The sequence below is a fragment of the Pteropus medius genome, unplaced genomic scaffold (genome assembly GCF_902729225.1).
Source record: "Pteropus medius unplaced genomic scaffold, Ma_sr-lr_union100, whole genome shotgun sequence".
In the NCBI taxonomy this organism is placed as follows: domain Eukaryota; kingdom Metazoa; phylum Chordata; class Mammalia; order Chiroptera; family Pteropodidae; genus Pteropus; species Pteropus medius.
In genome coordinates this window covers 13,309,245-13,330,807 of record NW_024349800.1, presented here as the reverse complement: position 1 = coordinate 13,330,807, position 21,563 = coordinate 13,309,245, and the positions used below count along the sequence as shown (strand labels likewise).

General features: G+C 37.0%; 1 protein-coding gene across 1 annotated transcript; it reads right to left on the bottom strand.

The window, feature by feature from the left end:
* Positions 1 to 4,079: 4,079 nt before the first annotated feature.
* Positions 4,080 to 21,158, bottom strand: KLF5 (KLF transcription factor 5). Its single transcript, XM_039886838.1, has 4 exons — positions 20,564 to 21,158; positions 17,463 to 18,333; positions 16,394 to 16,453; positions 4,080 to 5,901 (listed from the first exon to the last, which is right to left on the bottom strand). Exons 1-4 carry the CDS (start codon positions 20,819 to 20,821, stop codon positions 5,723 to 5,725), a joined length of 1,368 nt encoding a protein of 455 aa, XP_039742772.1. The 5' UTR covers positions 20,822 to 21,158; the 3' UTR covers positions 4,080 to 5,722.
* Positions 21,159 to 21,563: the final 405 nt, after the last annotated feature.

The following is a 21,563-nucleotide window of genomic DNA, read 5'->3' as shown; positions in this document are numbered from 1 at the left end:
GTCTAATCACTATGTTGTACACATGAAACTAATATAATACTGCATTGTATATTGGAGTGGGTTGGGGTCGGGGTGATAGGAAATTAAAAACTTATTAGACAAACTTAACAATCACATTTTAGCTCTACTGTTAGAAGTACTTGATGCTACAAATTCCCGAGATCTTTTGGGATTTTTTTAGGACTAGATTTAGGTTAGTTCCTGATTTTCTCCACTACTACTCCAGGATTTAGTTTTTTCCGTTCTGCTAAGCTTGTTGCCTCTTCTACCAAGCTCTTTCCAGTTCTCACAAGTTTGCTGCAGTTTCTATTCTTCTGTTCTCACAGGTTTATGCCTTGGAGGAAAAAAGTTCCTTCAATTTAGTAGGGTTATAAGAAGCTGCAAAATTAGATATAATCTACCATTGGTATATAATCTACCATTGCTACCTAGAAGTTTAAATGAGCTTCTTAGTTTTCTATTTAATTCCTTTCATATACATCGTTATTCAAATGTCTTCAGTTGCCAAATAGAATAAGCTTTTATCTTTATATTCAAGAAAATTACCATTTCTATAACTCCAAATGCTTTCATGGGGTGATATGCACTGAGAGAATAGATAAAATAAAGATTGCTGGTTTACAAAGAAAAAGAAATATTCTGAGTATTCATGTAACAAATTCTTCCAATCACACATAGCTCTTATGATTTATTATGCTTTTATTTTCTTAATAGTCGCTGTGAAAATAAGTATTAAATAATTGTCAGGTTTTGTCACCTGTAACTGGCATGAGTAAAAAAAAAAATCTCCTATCGATTAGTTTAACACTGCAATGAAGAATCTAACTAAAGATGGAATTTGGTTAACTTCAAAGTAGAGACCAGATTTAGTGATGGAGAATAAAGTCCTTCTTTGTTATGTTTTGGCCCACAAGTTAATCCAAAGAGCTCTGGTGGGTTTAGTTGCAGATAGGAAAAGGAATCTAACCAGATTTTGAAGAATATTTTTATGTAGGCAGGCCAAGTCATGCTTATCTAAGGATTCTCTAATTGAATGCCATGAAGTGATGCACTTAACACAAACTGCAATGCAAGAATTAAAGTGACAAAATGAAGCAAAACAAAAAAAACAAGATAACTTGGGATGGGGGTAGAGATATTGAAATCTAAGTGAACGTAGTTAAAACTCAGCATTATCTGAAATCAAAGCACATAATTGCATTCTGGCCAATTGGAACATGGTGTATTATAATTTTTTTTTCTAGTTGGGGTAGATTGTTACCTCAACTGGTCACAATATGTTTGAAACTGGATATTCGTTTCATGTATGTGCTAATGATCAGCAATGAAATTATTTGCAGCTTGAAAAGTGTTAGGCATAGCTGTCTAAAATAATTTTCTCTCAAAAACCCCCCAATAATGTTTAAAAATTCACAAGGCATTACCTGTTTGCTCACCTTATAATCACAGTTTCACAGTCACGAACCTTATCAAAAATCCAACACTAACATTATACCAACAATGCAACATGAAGAAGAAATTTGGCAAACATGAGATTGATTTCATTCCTGCAGGGCTTAAGCCAATCCGCATAGCACCATAAAGTTATTTTGTGTCATCTGTTTTTATCAATCAATAAGAGCAGAAACACAAAGCCAATCAAGAAATGGTGTTTCTTCCAAGGAGTTGACAATCTGAGGAGGAAAAAAAAGCATGATAGAAGTCAGAAAATAATTCAAATGCTAAATTATTATTTCTCCAAATACAAAAGTTCATTCAGTGTGGCTTATAAAAATTGAGAAGCGAGACTTGGCAGGGAAGGATTTTAACAGGTAGCTGGCAAGAGAGGAGAAAGGGCAGCTTTCCAAAAGGGAGAAAACAATAGTTGAGAGAAAGAGAACTAGAAGCACTTGTGCTCTGTAACTTGGGGTAAACTGGTAGTGTTATGAAGCTGAATACAATGAAATGCTGGGAACCAAAGTAAGCCTGGAGGTTTGTACCCACACAAAAATTTCTTAATTGTCAATTACAACTGAATTCAGATGGGTATCCCTCTGTTGCTGGGCATATGGAGTTGTCTTTGCTTCAAAAAGCCTATCGCCTATTTCAATTTCTAGAAATACATTTAAGCCAAAGAACTTATGAAGTGTTTCTCCCAGTGAGAAATTCTGACTAGGGAATGAATTGTATTCTTGAGTTAGATATAACTTGAATGACAAGGAAGAATGAGTCAAATGAGAGCGGTTGAATGAACTTATGATGCCATGTTATATAACTGAAATTTTCATTTTAGCTCTGACATCAGAGATTTTCCCATTTATTGAAAATGTATAATACTGATCCTGATTCTTTCTCTCACTTTTCTAAAAATAAAAGTTTTATTCTAGAAGTCTTAGATTTATAGAAATTACTACAAGGATAAAACAGAGTTCCTACAATATCCCACCCCATTTTCTCTATTAGAGCTTACGTTAGTACAATACAATAAACCAACACTGAAACATTAACTAAATTTCATACTTTATTCAGAGTTTCTCAGTTTCTCCCTAATGTCCTTTTTCTGTTCCAGAATCCCATTTAGTTTACATTACACTTAGTTATCATGTTTCCTTAAGCTTCTCTTGGCTGTAACGATTTCTCAGACTTTCCTTGTTTTTCATGATTTTGGCAGTTTTGAGTAGGTATTTTGTAGAATGTCCCTCAATTGGGATTTGTCTGACATGTTTCTCATTAGACTAGGTCACGTTTTTAGGAGTAAGACCACAAAGTTCCATCTTATCACATCGTCAAGAGTACATACTATCAAATGACATCACTATTGATGTGGACCTTGATCACTAGACCGAAGGTGTTCGGCAGGTCTCTGCATTGCAGTTACTTGCCCTCCCATGCTGGCCATATTGTACTCTGAAATAAAGTCACTAAAGGCAACCCACCTGGACTTAAGAAGTAGGAAGTTATGTTCTACCTCTGGGGGTGGAGTATCTACAGAAAATGTAATTCAGATGTCTTTTCTCCAACTTAATCATTTAGATCAGTGTGAACTCATGGGTATCTTACACTCTGGGTTATAATCCATTCCTACTTTGTATTACTGTGGGATTTCTAAAATCTACTTACTTTCTGACATTTTAAGATGCTGCAGGCTTATTGTTTCCTGCCCCAGTCCTAAAACCAGCCATTTCTCTAAGGAACACTTTTTATTGCAGAATGGTTATAGAAACCAAGATCTAAGCACTAAGTGCCTTTTCCTTAACGATAAAAATCAACTTTTAGTATTTTCTTCTTTCAAAAAGTTAAAGTTTAAAACCCAATTGTTTTGTTTGCCTCTGGTAATAAAACTAGCATATGCAAGTTACCTCTATCGTATTCAACTAATGATCTTAAAAAGGTTAAGGTAGGTCTGTACTGATCAGAAAAAAACCAGCATGCATGAACTATGCCTCCCTCTTTACACCTCTAATCATACTTTAAATCCCTCCTTTGTCTTAAAACAAAGGTCCATACTGGTTCAAAGTGGAAAAACTGCCCTTATGATTTTAACCCATTTCTTGTTGCCCCTGGGTATACTCTGCTGGGGCACTTACAGCTGCAGCTTTTACCCTGAGATAACTATAGATTACCCCCAAAGTTTGCCACAAAGTATCTTGCTTTATTTTTGCATCACTCTAGTGTATTGAGTCTTTGGAAACAAATGATATTCTATTTATAGTATTGGTTTTAGCAGTGGTACTCCCATTTACAAAATATAGTTATTCCTGATCATCAAAAATGTCGAATCTTAGAAAACGTTAGCATTCCTATGCATGGTGTTATCAGGAAGTTAGCCGAAGATTCATTTGATGACTCCGATTTGTGTACATTTTTTACATTAGGATTAGAGACAAGTTCTGTTTAGAAATAAGTTTTTGTATTTCATTTTCACATTGAAAACCAGTCAGATTTGCTTCAGCCTCCAAGATTGTGTTTATGTAAAATTAAATTAACACTGTTAGCGAGCTGCACTTTTTTTTCTAAATGGGAAATGGGTTAAATAGTTTTGGGAATGAAATTTACTAAATGTTCTGCTATCGTAGGTCAAGGAAGACAGACACTACATGAATCTTTTAGGCACTTTTTATTTTCCAAAAAAAAATTGTCGTTAATATATAAACATCTCATTCTCAAAAAAATTCTACAACTATACAGCTGTTTGCTCCATTATTTGCATAGGAAATGACCACAATACAAAAATAAGAGGGAAAAAGAAGCAAAACAGCAACCAATTTATGCTTTTTATGTAGGTATGTTTCCACATATAAACATTTTGAAGCCGCTTACAAAATATGTACACCATTTATCATCTATTTACATTTTAAGAGCAACTTTTCTAACAAACAAAACTATAATTTATCAAGTTATGAAAATTTTCTAAAAAAACGTACTATATTACCACAAAATAAATAAAGATAAACAATATTTTAAAAACAAAATTAAAATTTCATTTCAATTAAGACCCCTTTTGGCATTTTGCTTATTTATTCTGCCCTTTGGTTAACAGCATCAGCATCACATTACTATTTTATATTGCATATATGTAGCACTTGCTTCCTTAAGTTTTCAACATGTCATTTATAATTAAAGGCAGACACTGAGTCAGTATTAACAACAGATTAACTAAACTGCACTGTAATTTAGGTAAAATTACTGTGTCACTGTATATTACATGCAAAATCCACATAAACTGGCATTTAACCAACAGTACTGCACGAGCAAACATCCTGGTATATGAAAACTGTATCATAAATTCGACATTTCCATGTGAAAACTATGTAAGTCCTTCTTTTAAAAAAATGATACTGCGTTTAGCTTATTGTAAGGTTTAACTTTTGTATGTTGTAATTATCTTTAAGCTCTTAAGTTCACAATTCATATAAAATGTCTTTTATATTTAAAATAAACAATCCTATTTTAATCAGTGCATAAAATCTTTTTAAGTTCATTTGAATGATTATCTTTCCCCTAAAGAAATGAATTTGGAAGGTTTTAAGAGGTATCGTACCACAAATTCTAACTGTAAATGCATTCACGGTTATTTTCAAAAGAATTACTTATGATTTCTTCCCAAAATCTTAGAAAACTTGTAATAAACCTATAAAGCTGATTTGCATATTTACAAAATTTTGAATAGTAAAGATAGGCAACTCATATAAAAAAAAAAAACACAAAAACAAAAACAAACATTTGTTCAATGGCTATTTGTGAATTGCCAGGTACTCTGTGCACCTCTAAGGAATTGTCTAATAATGAAAACTACTTGATGTCAAGTAAAAATCTTGACATACAATCCAGCCTTCTTCCTGTGCCTGCCAACTGACTGTTTACTAAACACTGTCACATTAAATGATGGTGCTTAGGTAAAAACACTGCAAACACACCCTGCACTCCCACCCCCCTACCCACGCTGAGATGTGGCTGTCTGTCATGAGATGAAATCTGCTTGAGTAAAGCCATATACATTACAGCAAGCATTCCAGATTCTTAAAAGGACCAAACACTTTGGTATTAATACAATGTATTCCCTGTTTTCTCAAATATACAAAATATACATTTCCAGTTTTTTGATTTTCTTTTTTTATATATATATATGTGTATATATACATATATATATATATAGTTAAGTTTGTAGTTTAAAATTTTGCCAAGTGAACCACAGAACGTCATTGTGAATTGCATAGGCATGGCAAGCCCACGGCGGTGGCTCTCAGTTCTGGTGCCTCTTCATGTGCAGGGCCAGGTGGTCGGAGCGGGAGAAGCTGCGGTTACACACCCCACACTGGAACGGCTTGGCCCCAGTGTGCTTCCGGTAATGGCGCGTCAGCTCATCCGAGCGTGCGAACCTCCAGTCGCAGCCATCCCAGGTGCATTTGTATGGCTTCTCACCTGTGACAATGAATGAAGAGTAGAGGTGAGGTGGTCTGCTTGCAAGACAAATATCATAGATTCTGCCTGAGAAGAAATTTTTTTCAAGATCATGGTTCAAGAGAAGAATTCAAAAATTCTGATATGAACTCACTTCCCACAAAATCATTCAGTGGAAAGTCACTGTCTTATAGGATGCTATGTCACCTAATTAAACAAAGAAAAAAGTGTTTTGTGTACCACCTAAGAACAGAAAAATGGCAACTTTAAATGTGCAAGATGAATCGGTGATCTTATTTTATGTACTGCTCCTACACACATAAATCCATGAAATGACTAGATAGTCTGAGGTGGATTTATCATTACTGTGTAAATACAATGTTTATAAAATGGCCAAGAGAGAAAAATTCAGGAGCTACTCAAGAGGGAGCTAGCTGCTCAAATGACCAATACAATAAATTTAATGTCCTACAATTGCAATTCTTTACTTCAAAACTGGTCCTAGATGTTTCTAAACTAGCCAGACTGAAACTTCCAGCACGTACACCAGCTCCCTTGAACACGTCACCTCCAAAATGGACTATTAGGGCACTCCTTCTTTGATATCTACACTAGCACATACACATTCACACCTTCCCACCTTTCAGACTAAAGCAGAACAAAGGTAGAAAAATTTCAAGTTGCATGGTGTTAAAGCTTTATGATTTGATATCTAATAAATTCCTCAACCAGATCAGTACTGACAACATCATTTTTTTGGTAAAGAGCCATGAAACACCCATAATTTTAATATTTGCCAATTTATGTATTTTTCTTTGTAATGCACTGCACCAAAAATTATTAAATTCATTTTATAAATTGTTTGCCTAAGTGTCTCATATGCTGATTACTGCCCTGAATGCTTGGAATACAACAGTAAGCATAACAAAAATGCCTGGCCTCATGAAGCTTACATATGTAATACATGCTCTAAAAGTCTGTAATTATTAAATCTCTTTCACAGCTCTCATCATTTAAATGAGTGAATTGGTAACTGAGCTGCTGCCCCACTACAGTTTGTATTATTCTTAATGTTGTTTATAAAGTTTGCTAATCTTTTAAAACTACTTACTATTTGAGTCCTAACTCCCATCTTTAGAATTAATTAATCCTATTTAATTGGGATCATGTACTCCCCTAAATAAATCCCCAAACCTAAGAATCTCTCACTGAGCATTAATGAGTAATTCCTGTATTTATGCTGTTTTAATCTTCCATGAATTTATTAGTTTAAGGTAACAGGGTCAGTGAGATAAATTTGCATAAAAAAGTACTGTTGGCTTCCAGCTGAGCTTTATATGGATACCTTTTATAAACGGAGTAGTCAGTAGTCAAACTCCCAAATTCCTTTAAAAAAATGTTTTCTTCTGAAAAAGAAAAACTTCAGAATTGCCTTGAACACTTGGTTACTTAGTACCACCATGAAACTCAACATCCTTTCTGCCTGGTTTAGCAGTATCATATTCAGGAAGTTGTAAGATTAGTCAACTAAGTCCAAATTTAAAAGCCATTGCCCACATCAACCGAGATTTCTACAGCATGTAGTTAACATATTCTTGCTGTTCTGATAACCACTATGACTCTCAAATTCCATACGGACAAAGAAAAAAAGGGCCAGAATGGCTCTGTAAAATTGGTACCAATTGTTCAGTTGTTCCTCATGAGATTTCTTTCAGCTCCTTATGGCTCTGAACCAAGACATATTTTTTTAAAATTCCCTTTTGGGTTCCTTTCGCTCCCTTTGTGAAACAGACATCTCAATTCCTCAAGTGTTTTTTTCTTGTAGTAAATTCTAAGATTTCAAGCTAATATACATAAACCTTTTAAGTAACATAGTAAACCACTTTTCTTTCACATAAGATAGTCACATTTAATCTAATACATAGATGTTTTAATACTAGCAGTAAATGTAGCTATCATTCTTGTAGATGTAAATAAATCAAGAAAAAGATGAACTTTTTTGCATAAGTATTGTTTTTGTTCCTTGTGAATAAATTCACAAAAACAAACATGTTGGTTAAATACTTTACTGTCATTTAATGGAAAGAGAAACTTATTTCTGATGTCTGAAGCAAGAATAATTTCTAAAGTGCCCCAATTTTAGAAGAAATCATTCTAGTCTTTTGAATTTAGTAATTAAATAGCAAAAAAAAAACCTCTGAATTTTCAGATAATTTAAGAAACAAGGGACACTAGACTCTTTTCGTTCCCTGTTTTTATTGGCGATGAAGCAATAAACTGTACCATTATTTTTTAAAGTTTACCTTACTGATTAGTTGAAAACAGTAACCATTAAAGTTCCTAAAACATTTGAGGTTTTGCTCTCAATTTATGCACATCTATAGATTATTTAGCCAAGAATACTACCAGTGTCTGGGACGTTAGTTATGGGGCCAAGTCTTTACTATAAAAGCAAGGACAACTATTCCACTTGGGGCTGTTTCTATGGGATTTGTTCAAGTGTCAACACTGCTCAAGTAAAACATTGTAGAGGAAGCTGCTACCCAATTTCTGGCCAAATGGCAGGTTTGGGCCTTTCTTCCTCAGCCAGAAACACTGTGCACAGTACTTCTGGGAAACCAAACTGACTTCCTTTAAGTTATTTCAACAGGATAGAGTTTTCAAAAGTTTAATTGGATTTTTACAGAATCTCTTTCCAATACCACCAATTTGAAATATTTAGTTAAGTTCTTTCAACATCAACTGTATTTTTAAGTTCACATGCTGTTAATGTGAAACTTTGCAAAGGCAAAAAAAAAAGTGACAAGTTTGTACAGCATGGAAAACAGGCTTCAACTTTATCTCAAATAAAGTATGCATTTTCTCATTCTATTTTAAAATTACTAGGACTATTTTGCTAGGAATCCCTGATATTTTTTTTCAAGTGTTCAAGTTAAACATACATACTATCCTATCCATACTGATAAAGTCAATCAATATATTTTATAAAAATATTAAGCAAAATGTTTCCAATGAAAGGAAGGAGCAGGCAGAACTATCCATTGAGCATATACTTCAGTCAGGTACTTATCATTTTACTTAATCCTCAACAATAACTCCACGAGTTAGAAGCAAAACTCACAATAAGAATTCTGGTCTGCCACTTTTCCTTAATGTCCTACTTAAATCTGCCATTAGCAAACACTAACATGCTCTATATGAATGATTTAAGGAACACACAGATGCTGTTCAAATTTATTTAAAGATTCTAAAGCCACTTGTGAAGGTCAGCTAAGGAATAGCTTTAATGGACTCGAGAGCAGGCCTTAACCCAGACACAGGGCACACCTTGGCTGAGCCAGTCCTCAGTTGAAGACCCACCTTTTAGAACCTGTGGGGTCCTGAACATTGATCTGTGCCGATAGTGACAATCCCCAAATATCATCTAATAATGGTTCTCCTTTACTCCAAGCTAAGTGAATTTCAGTGGTAAGAACATGTTTGTAAAGCATTCGAAAAATCTTTAGTGGTGGACTAAAATTTATCTTTTTTTTTAACCTCTGATGAAAAGATAAAAAGTGACTTTTGAACCTATCACAACAGATTGTGAAGTTTCTCTGCTCTGCTGAACATATTCAACAGACTCATACCAAGGCCTCTCCCTAGAACATTCTACATAGATTTTTCTAACAAAAAAAATATAGATGAAAATATTTTTCTTGCAATAGTTATTTTAGGTTAACTTTTTAAGTTTATTGCAGCAAATTTGCACATCTGGTTTCCCTTCTGAAGGCTAACATTAATCCAATCAATATATCTGACAAAGGCTAGAAACCACCAGAATTAAAAGAAATGTTTAGTAAATGAATGTAACCTGTACTAAATGACTTGCGAAACACAAAAAATAAGAATTGGTCTCTGGTTTCAAAGAACTTAAAATCCATATGCTATTCCAAGACTCCAAACAACGTAAACTGTTAAAGTAGAATAAATCATTTCAATAATTAGTACTTAATTCTTAAAATTTAAGAGTCATGAAGCTCAAAATGAGCTTATTTCAAGAGGAAAATATTTTCATGCTAATTCAGTAATAGATTATTTTCTCCCATCATTAGAGACTTACGTAATTCAGAGTCTGAAACAGTCTATATAATTTAGTAAAAGGTCAAGAAACCCGAGATTAAGGAAATTCATCAAGAAATATTAGATGTCTAAAAGAAAAAGGTAGGATGATCTGGGCTCATTAATTCATATTTTTACATATCTATGCCAGAAATTTTCCACTTAAAAAAACATTTTTATTAAAGCCTTTTGTAGTACATCTCCTACACTTGGAACAGAAGGGTAGGCAGTTCATTTCAAAGATTAGTAATATTAATATTTACTAAATGCACCCAGATTTACTAGACATAGCATCCCTGTCAATAATGTACTCACTTTAGGAAAACTGATTACTTAAAAGGATATATTAAGAAAATCTCTTCTTTCTCCCTGTTGGTCAATGTGTTTATCTTTAAAATCTGATTCACCTTACCCCTTTCAGAAAAACCTCTAAACAAATCAGGGGAGATCATTCTACTTCTCTGCATCCCCTTCATCACTTAATTCCTTATCAATTATTGATTTGCACTTGCATATTGGCTATATGAAGGCTTCAAATAGCTTTATTTTGCCTTCTTAACCGGCTTTGAATAGAAGACAGAGATTGTCTTCTATTCCAGCTATCAATGCTGCGCTCCTTCCTAATGCTTCCTCCTCAAGACAATCACAGATTTGGCCCACCTCTGACCAACCTGGTTATTTTCCATTAATGAAAGGAGGAATGGTATAAGACATGAAAGAGTCTGTTGTGAATCTATAGGATTGTCCTTTTTCTATGCTCCCACCCTGCAGCAGGACTTTGCCTGGTTCTATTCCACCTAGGACAGTGGAGGATAATCTGACTAAATGTTTCATTTAGACGAGAATCATGTTTATAGCCTTTTCACGAGGCCATGTTCAGAATCAGTTATCCATCCTGAACCTGTACGGGGACAAATAAACTATGTAAACAAGTTTTCTTTTTTTTTACAGTATTGGTCTACATTTGATGAAAACTAAGAAGCTCTGAAGTCCCACTGCTGATCAAAGACATCTTGGGATGGAGAACAGTAACCTTACACATCTAAAGGGGGAAAAGGTGGGAACACGCTGTTTAAGTTTACAGTCTATCCTAGACGCTCAGGACTACTAAGCTACTTCTCCTAAGGGTTCTCAACAAAACCAATGGAAAATGTTAATAGTATTCATGAAATGAAATATTGTTGAGTCTCCTGACAGAAAGATAACACTCAGATTCACTTTCTTATAAGAGTCTGAAACTTTTTTTCAAAAAAGTACCAGTAAAATATTTTACCTTTTTTAACCAAAATAGAAAAATTCCGTGCTTTCATTTTTCTATCACTAAATATCCTTTCCTTTAATTTGCATTTAATGGGGTTACCTTGACCAGGATATTCCTGCCAACTCTAAAAGGTTTGTATTTATAGTCAAAAAGAAATTTATTCTTCTGCCTACATTTTTTAAAGTTACCTAGAGTTCACTTCTAAAACAGTAAGCCACCCTTAATTAGACTTGTTGGAGATCCTTGAATATAAATACAGGCTAACAGAATGAGAATGCTGCTATAGATACTTTTACTAAAGTAGGACATTACTTTGCTTCTTCTAATCTTTCACCAGAAAAGATGTAGGTCATCAAGTAAACAGCTACTACATTCTATAGAACTAAAAATATCTACCAAAGTAAAAATCTTGGGCAGTTAAAGTATTGCTTAAAAAAAAAACAAAACAAAAAAAACTAAACATTACTTTACATTCTCTATAGCTGACTGTTTCTATCTTAACTTCAGCAATTCTATTTAATCTATTTATGGACTAGTTTATAAGAACAAAAGAGAAGACATTCTCTTTGAGTTCTTCACAAGATCAGTCAAAAATGTTTGCCTAATCAAATTAAACTTCTTAACCTTTGATAAACTTTATCATCTCTAAACAGAGCTTAATCAATTTCCTATGTAAATGTTTTTCAGATGAAAGAACAAGTCCTAGAAGCGAAGTTTAATCTTCCCAGTGAGTCATTAAAAAGAAATTGTTTCTAAGCTTTCAAGCTCACAAATACTTTTCTTGAGGTCTGAACCCATCAAGTCTCTTAAACTATCTTTTTTACATAAGCTTGAAATTGTCAATATAGAAAATAAAGCTGCAAATGAAATAATTTAAGAATGTTTAATAACATTTACTATTATAGGCTAAATGTGATACCTTTTCCTGCAGTTTTCAAACACTCAAAAATCATTGGGCACTAAATAATTTCATCTTGTAAAACTATTTAACTTCTACCAATAACACAGGTACTTAAGAAATATTTAATCAATAGTGAACCAATATTGATCTCCAGGTCCAAATTCTATCATTCATCTCCATTAAGTCCACATATAATTTAGATGTGTGTGTGCACGCGCACACACACACACACACACACATCTATATTTATCTTATGTTGATTTTAGCTCTAAATAATTTTCCAAGTAAGGAATAACTCATTTTCAGAACATATTCAGAATTTTACAGAGGGAAATATCAGGAATAAAAATCTTTACTATCAGTATTTTTAAATGAAAATCTATGCCTATAAAAAAATCTATACCTATATTCAATAGATAATAATGTAGAGCACAGAACAGTAAAAATTTATATCTAAGAATTTTTTAGTACCCAAACTGAAACTAAAATCAATACTTAGCAGCAAATCACAACCAGGGATTACATATCTTAAAGCATACATAGTAACATCTTAATGTTAGTAGGAAATAGTATCCTACTTTAGGTAAGGCAGAACATGATAATTTACCCTCTTTATAACTAGGCCGGGGCTAAAAATCTTGCCAAGACTTACTGTGGAATTTTTTTCTGATCCGTGGAATCCCAAACAACTCACTGTGAAATGCAGCACTAACAGAATTAAGTACTTCACTCAAAAAGATTGTTTTGTGTTACTTGCAGGTTTCCATTTTCTTTTGTGAAGTTATGTCCAATTGTCCTTTTCTTGTCAACCCTTAGCAAGCCATTCTGGGATCACTCAGTGCACCCATAACAGCCTGTGCACAGAGTCTTGGTCTAAGGGATACCTGAGCCAAGTGTGTGAGCTGCCCAAAGACTTTCTCAGTACAACTACTCATTTTCTGCTCTGTTCCAGATAGCCTAGACTGATAAAGGCTCTGAAAATGTTTCTATACCCTAATTCCCAATTGCTTCAGCATTTTCTCTCTTGGGTTAAGTGCATATCCGCACATGAAACTCAAACCACTAAGATTTCAAACGCCTGTACTGAGTTCACTACTTACTTCTCCACAACTTTTTCTTTGGAAAGTACTTTTTACTAATGTGCAAACACAAGTTTCAAAGACATTTCCACACTCAACGTAAATGCAATATTTTAACGTATGGTACTCATAGGCATATCAAGAAACCAGTACCTGTGTCGTTTCAAGAAAATTTTTCGATTTCTTGCGAATTTTTATTTGTATAGTCTTAATGTTTTTCCCTACTGCATTTTAAATTTTTTTTTTTTTGGCTTCAAGCCTGTGCTTAGAAGTTATTTTAAGTCTTCATAATGAGATTAAAAAAAAGTAAAGTGTACGCTATCATGTGTATAAAGACATACTATGTCCTCTTGTGTCAAAATACATTTCAGGTATTTTATCTAACCTAACCATAAAGATAATTTTACTTGTAGATTTTTTGAATAAAAAAAAATCAAAGTATATAAACTTAGAAAAACTTGAATGCTGAGTTCAAAAAACTACTATCTTCTATTCTTTCGAGTGATAAATGAGATGTCTTTTCTTTAAAAGCAATTTCTGGTTCAAGAAACTACTATCTTCTATTCTTTCATCCCCAAAATTTTTAAAAGGTCTTGTTTTGGAAAAATTATTTCCTTGAGTTCAATTTGTAAGTCAAGAAGCATTTACAATCTAAATATCCAGAATAAGCAATTAAATAGAATTCAGATGTAGGTTGTTTTAATTGCTTAAATCATTTTAAAACATAAGGTAACTTGACATTTTAAAGTATCTCCAATTATATTTCAAAAGAAATACCAGGATGCTTCACATTATGCCTGCAAAACGGCAATCATTTAAAAAATCATTTTTTATATTAAACATTAAGATCAACATTCCCATATAGATGGTTTTTAAAACCCCCTAATAAATTGGGCAAAGGGAGGAAAGAAAGAAAACAAAAATGCTATTAAATGAAAAGTGCTTTAGAAATGCCTGGGCCTTAAAAGGAAGAAAAAGAAAAACAAGCATTTGCTGGCTTCAGATACATTCATTAAAAAACAACAGGCAGGGTGGGGAGGATGCAATGGGAGAGGTAATTTTAAAAGGCATTGTCTAGAAACTAGAAATGAGGAGAAAACCTCAATGCTCTATGATTACCCAAGAACGGGTTTAGCCAGATGAACAAGTCTGCTACAAATCCTCCCCAAGGCATTTGAAAGACTATCAAACAAAACTTTATTAAACTGGATTAAATGGTCTCACTCATTAGATGTCTATGGCCACATGTTTATGATCAGGTGAAAAAGTCCATGCATGGGACTCAAACTAGGCCTAGGTCCTCTTTTCAGTTTGTTTTTATTGAGTTCAAGCATTATTAAGATGACCCACTCTTAAATTTCTTTGCCAGCAGGTCAAGTTCCAGAATTGCAGGTAGAAGCATTCAGAGCACTAAACCCTGACTTGCAAGGGGTTGCAAGGCCACTTAGATATGCTAACTACATCCCTGCAATAGCGCTTGATTACTCGCTATATGCAATTACACCCCTCTTTTATTAGGGGACTTTAACCTCATGAAAAAAACGTTTCCCTCCTCCCTGTCTCCCATTTCAAGGACTTGCAAGAAAAAACAATAGTCCGAATGTTTGCTACTTCCCTTAATCAAAATTCAGGTAAAACTTCCTTTTCAATGTTCCAAATGTTCCCTTCCTTAACATATTCTGAAAAAGGATATTTTAGTATTTCTATATGGAATGTTTACTTGGCCTTGTCATTTGTATTTTGAAAACTTTAGATTGAGTTTATTCTATGCTTAGTGGGTGCTTGTTTAACTATAAATATAATGTCTACTTTGGGCAGCTTATGTATGCCCTTTCCCTTTATATAATCACTTTGTCCATACCTAAAATCTTCAGGCCAAAACAACTCATTCATTTCCATTGACAAATGAGATGTCTTTTCCTTAAAAGCGATCTCTCAGAAAGGCCTGGCATCCTCCACATTGTTGCCAACTCTGTTTGGATTTTAGTGAGTAGTGTTGATCATTGGGCTATCAAGCAATACTGAACAGGCATACAAAATGTCTGCAGCCATATTTTTTAGTGCTCTGGCTCAGCACTGACCTTCGTTCAAAGCCTTTTACTTTTTAATGCAGCAGTTAGAGATAACTACTTCATTTATCAAAACTCAATTTCCATAGTAACATCTAGCCTGGGGAGATTCAAGTCCTCGCACTAATCCAACAACCCATTCAAAGGAACTGTTGAATACTTTGGTTTCCATAGCAATAATGGAATAAAACATTTTGCTAGGTCATTGCTTTTATTAGCAAACTTATTCTTTGAACTTTAGGTAAGGCTACATTTAATGAGAGAAAAGAAAGCACAATCACTTTGTATAAGTTCTTTCCTTTAGGGATCTTTTTAAGAAAATCACGAATAATAACCATCTATATGTTTGAAAATATTTGGGGTACTTGGAGAATTTGAAAGCATGCCACTTAGTTTCATCCTAAAACAGGTTCTGAATATGAAGTTTTAAAATTAAAAAGCATTTAAAGGTTATTGTATACATCCGACAAAAATATTTCTAAAGGGGCTAAACTTAAAAGCACATTTTGAACAAGGATGAAATAAGCTGTAATAAAGTCTCTGAAACGCATCAAATGTGGACTGGAGTATAGTGTAGAAAAACTTATAAATCATGACATCATCTTTGCCAGATTTTAATAATCTGCAATTCTGGCCCTTCCTTTCATTAAGCATAAAAAACATGCTAAACATTGATGTTTTTGGCGAAAGGTAAAATTAAAGATAGTGTATTAAGCAGTTATGCTTTACATGTTAAAAGGAAAAGTTTTTAGTGTTTGTTAAGGAGAAAGCGGGTTACATTTTTGTCCCTCATGATAAGGAATAGCAGTGCCATTACAAGTTTTAAAATCCATTAGTAAACATCATTGTTTACATTTTTGGGTAATTAAAATTCTACGTGAGGTGACAGGACAAGGTCTTACTGAAGGAACATCAGCCTTCTTGGAATCGAGACTTTTTCAATGAACTGAATTTTGAGCCAAGCCAGTGCTGAAATGGTAGGCCATTAAAAAAAATAAGTTGACAGAAGAAAGAAGAGATCAAACAAGTGTTGGCTTTTAAAAGGATGAATACCACTTACACTATATACACAACTCACAGAATTAACAAGAAAATTACATACCAGTATGAGTCCTCAGGTGAGCTTTTAAATGAGAAGACTTCGTATAAACTTTTGTGCAGCCTAAAATAAAGCAGGAGAGGAAGAACAGCTTGTCATTTTGGAGATCCTTTGAAATCTTTACATTTGATGATTCAGTGTTTAAAATCTGACTTTAAAGAAATCTCTCATGCTAAATGAGGTATCTAAAGCTTTACTTTTAAAAGAAGTTTTTAAAAGTGCTCCCCTATTACCTTTTTAAAGGTATTAAAGTGATTTGCTTTATGTACGTATCACTTTAGAAGAAAGAGCACAGATAATCAAGCCAAGCTACAAATGGGAAATGTGCTTATATTCCAGTAGGCGCTTTATACTAGTAACACATACTTCAACGATTTAAACTTTTAATGGCTCTACGGCTGACAATGTTAAACCATTACCCAAGATGACTGCAATTTTCTGTACTTCTACATTTCTTTCATTTAGTATGTCATGCCATATCATGTACTCTGGTCAATAAATTATACTCTGTATTAATCATAAATTAGCTTCTGCCAGCAACTTGTAGATATATTCTGTATTTTGGGCTAGATATCTCATTCAAGAATAAACATATGTTCATACGCTATCAAACATCCTTAAATCTATTCCGTGGACAGTCTTGTCTTGTAGCAGCCTAATGAATCCCTACCTTCATTACCACACCCTATTTTCCCCTTCCTTACATAAGTAATCTCTTCAGGGTACTTAATGTAGAATTAAAAACTCCAATTTATGACTGGAGACTTCTGTTCAACAAAGTAACTGGCATAATTCAAAAATCAAATTTTTATTTAATATTAAAGAGAAAGTCTTAACTTTTTCAGAATATTCTAGTCGCCCTCACCTTTTTAACATCGATTATGCAATAAACTAAAGAGTTACATGCTAAGGTTAAGGCACAGAGACTGGGACATGCAAAGAACAGGGTAGGTGATTTTTTTATTGTCTATCGCCACTGTCCTACGTAAATTTAAAACCGGAGGTTGGAAAAAGGGACACACACAAACACTAAATGCATATATCGATGCTTCAGCCAGCTAAGATCACATACCGGGGTAATCGCAGTAGTGGATGCGTCGTTTCTCCAAATCGGGGTTACTCCTTCTATTGTATCTGACAGGTTGGATGTTTTGCGAATTAACTGGCAGGGTGGCAGGTAAATTTGGGTTGTGAATTGCCAGTTTAGAAGCAATTGTAGCAGCATAGGATGGAGGTGGGGTTAAATTCTGGAGCATCTCTGCTTGTCTATCTGGACTTCCAGGCTCTGAACTTGGTGGTGATGGGGGAAAGTAAGTGGCCTGTTGTGGAAGAAACTGACTTGGCATTGTGTATGTGCAAGGGGGCATGCCCTGGAATTGTTTCATCGCAGTCTGCGGAACAGCAGAGGTGTGTGTGTTAAGGCCTGCCATGGCGGCTGACATAGAAACATTAAGGGTGTCCATTACTGCTGTCTGGTTTGTAGAACTGGGCATATCTAGATCCGGTGTATTCAGTAGCTGGTACAGGTGGCCCTGCTGGGGGACAGAAAGATGAAGATCTGGTGTAGGAAGTTCTTGTTTGATGAAAATATTGTTCACCTCTGGAGCTGTGGTCTGATGTGAGCTGAATATACTGGTGAACTCAGGGAGGGCCTGGGTCGGGGCCGGAGGAGGGGCTGTCGTTTCACTCTGGTGGCTGAAAATGGTAACAGGTTCTGTCTTGATGTGTGTTACGCACGGTCTCTGGGATTTGTAGAGGCCAGTTCTCAGGTGAGTGATGTCAGGGAGGAAGACGTTCATGTTGATACTGTAAGGTAACCCTTCACTGTCAGTGAAGAACTGGTCTACGACTGAGGCACTGTCTCGTCTATACTTTTTATGCTCTGGAATTATAGAAACTGAAGGAAGCTGAGGTGTCAGATACTTCTCCATTTCACATCTTGTCTAAAAAAGAAGAGATACAAGCATACATAATCCACCCAATTCATCACCTTAGGAAGGACAAACGATGTTTACTAAAAATTCCAGCAATCCCTGTGAAAAGTACTTGGGCAAATTCTAAGTGCTGCTGATAAACATCAGGTTTATTTGTCAATTGTGTAATAATTGGTTCACCAAAACATTACGAAACCCTATATAATATGTATTTGGTAAAATCACTCCCACAAGTCAACTCTGGACAAAAAGTGAATGAAGCAAATCAAAAAAAGGAAGCAAACAAAACATATTCCCCTTTCTGCTGCAATAATAAAGTATAATTTATCACTCATGTACAAGCAAGGTTCCTTGTCCCATCACACAATTAAGTTTGCAACTAAGTTTGTAACTGAAGTGCAATATTGCATTGTACTTCAATTACAAACTACGTCGTCGATTCTGTTCATGTAATATAGTTCATATAGTGTTCTTAACTAAGCAAACTTTTTTTGCTTGGATAGATATTGCTGGAATCATATATTCCTTGGCAATTTCAGTGCTTTTTCTAGTTGATAGGTCAATGGAAACCTAAATGCAATGTTTTGAACAAAACATTGAAAGAACTGAAAGAACAAAAGTTCACATTCAACATTTGATCTAAATGTTGATTTTAATCAGCAGATTCTGTAATTGGTTAATATGATAATGAAATGTTCCGATTCATATCCCTATCTGAAACAGATCTTTAATTACCTAGGGGAAAATCATTCCCTTGGTAGAATGGTGCTAAGGAGCCCGTGGGCGGGGAGAGACTGCTGTATTGCTAGCACATAGTCATCAGCAAAACATTTATCATGTCCTCCTCAGTGGGCCAATGCTACATTCCCCCTTACTCTGTAAAAAGCTCAGTCATATCTTATACCCTTGGTTCCTCCTAAGCAGAAAACTGACAAACTGAAATAACAAAATCGTTTTCAATTTCTTAAGGACATAATCCAGCTGGTAACTAATGTCTTTTTCCAGCTATCTTCTCTCCCAGTATAACATAAACGTAATTATTTTAACACCGATTAAAACACACACACACCCCCCAACTAAATGGATCACAGGACTATTATTCGTGATCTTAATCGGCGAATAGCAATGTCATTTCTTGCTACTATTTAATTTCAAGAACGTTTCACATCGGACCTCGTATCATTTGCTGTACAAACAGACGGGGTTTTCCCGGATAAACCCGATTTAAAAATAAAAATTAACGTTCTAATCATGTGAGTCACATCTCTGACAAATGCCACTGTCCTTTCACAGCACAGCGACACTCGCCGACCCCCCGAAGTAGGAGCTGCGTAGCAAATATACCATCTACCAAGGGGCTATTAAATGAAACGTCTTGAAATAAACTGAACTAAACCCTTTCGTGCACTTCGCTCTCGTAGTGGTTAGTGGTTTCTGATTTTAGCTCTTCCAGCTGTTTGCATGTGGGTACGCTTCCAAATTTTTTTTCCTTGGGACAGGCTAAAAGTCCCGGGAAGTTTTTTTCTGGGCTATATGACTCCCTGCGTGGGCGAAAGAAACAGGCGGCTGCTCTAATTCGGCTGCCCGGCAAGTGCAAAAGCCAACTGCCAGCTTTCAACACGGCTCCCGCAGGAAATTTACGGGCACATGAGGAAAACAACACCCCGGCTTTGTTTTTAAGGAAAAATAAGCGCTCCAATACAACCTTCGCTTTTCTAACTCCGATTTCCCAATGGCAGCCCCACGATCGCGTCTTAAAGTAGGTTGAGCCAAGAGATAAGAAAATAGCACCCCGAGGGGCCCCTCTCCCCGCACCCCGATTTGCGTTTCCACTTAACCGGAGACGACGCGGGACCGGGGGGAATCTCCAAGGCCACGGCACTGGGAGGGGAGCTTAAGGCGAAAGACGGAATTTAAAGTTGGGCTTGAAGCACAAGATTTGATACGCCAAGTGTAAGGTAAAACAAAGGCGCGAGCGAGCACCCAGTTCCCTTTTAACCTTTCTCAGCCGGACCCGCCAGGGCGGATTCATCTAGGAAGCCCCCCTCCAGGTCGCCCCACTTACTCCCTGCGAAATGCGGGTGCCCAGGCTATGAGGGCAGGGCGGGGCTGCCCACCCCAACTCCGGCTCCCGGTGCGCCCCGACGCACGCCCCAGCCTGGAGCGGCCCCTGTCGCCCGCGCGTCGCAGCAGCGGGACACGCCCGAGCCCGGCGAGGGAGAGGAGCGGCTCTTCCTACCTGGACCAGCTCCTCGGGGGGCAGCCGCGGGCCCGCGGCTGGCGGCGGCGCCGGCTGCGGGGGTTGTGGGGGTGCCGGCTGCGCCTGCGGGTGGTGGTGCTGGTGCTTCAGCTCCTCGCCGAAGAGCGCCGCGTCGCGGGCAGGGTTCGCGGCGCCCAGCACAGGCTTAAGCTGCGCGAACACGGGCTCGTCCTGCGGGGCCGGCGGCTGAGGCACGGGTCCCAGGCGGGCGCTCATGGTCAGCACCCGGGTAGCCATGGGCACTCGGGGGGCGGCTCCGGGCACGGGTCGCGGGTCGAGCGCGCTTCCCACCTCGCCCACGCTGGCTCGGCCGGCGAGCTCCTCGCGGGGCCGCGGACGGAGGAGGGGAGTCTCCGGGCGGACCCCTTAGCCGACAGTAGGCGCGGTTTTTGAAGGCGCGCACGAAAAGCAAAACTCTTCCGCTCCGCCACGCGTAAACGCCAACGTCCTCCGGGCGGCCACTTTCTCCCGCCCCGCCCCACCGCGCTCCTTCACACGCCGCAGCCCGCTCCCGCCGCCGCTGGTCTCTGCGAACGAACTGCAAACGCGCGTACCTGCCCCACGACTACTGACACTTGACGCCCGCGTCTCTTTTACCCAACTCTGAGTGGGCGGGGCTCGGCAGCCAGACTGGCAGCGCTGCGGCGAATCCCGAGGCCCCGAGACAAGCCGGGCCGGAGCGGTTAGCCTATGAGAAGGGAGAACTTCTCCCAGGGCCCCGCCTTCGCCGCGCTGACCGCACCCCTCTCGGGCCACGAGCTTCGCGCTCAGAGCGGCCGCGCAGTTTGTACACAACTTCTCTGACAGATTGAGCTGGAGGAGCCGGGGGCGGAGGGAAGGAGAGAAGCGGGTAGAATCTGGAAAGAGAGGGAATTAGGGTGGAGACGCGGAGGGAGACCTCTCTGAACTGTTCTCTGCCGGGATTGGGAAGAAAGAAAGAGTTTTGCACGTCTTAGGTGTTGTGCAAGGACCTGAAACT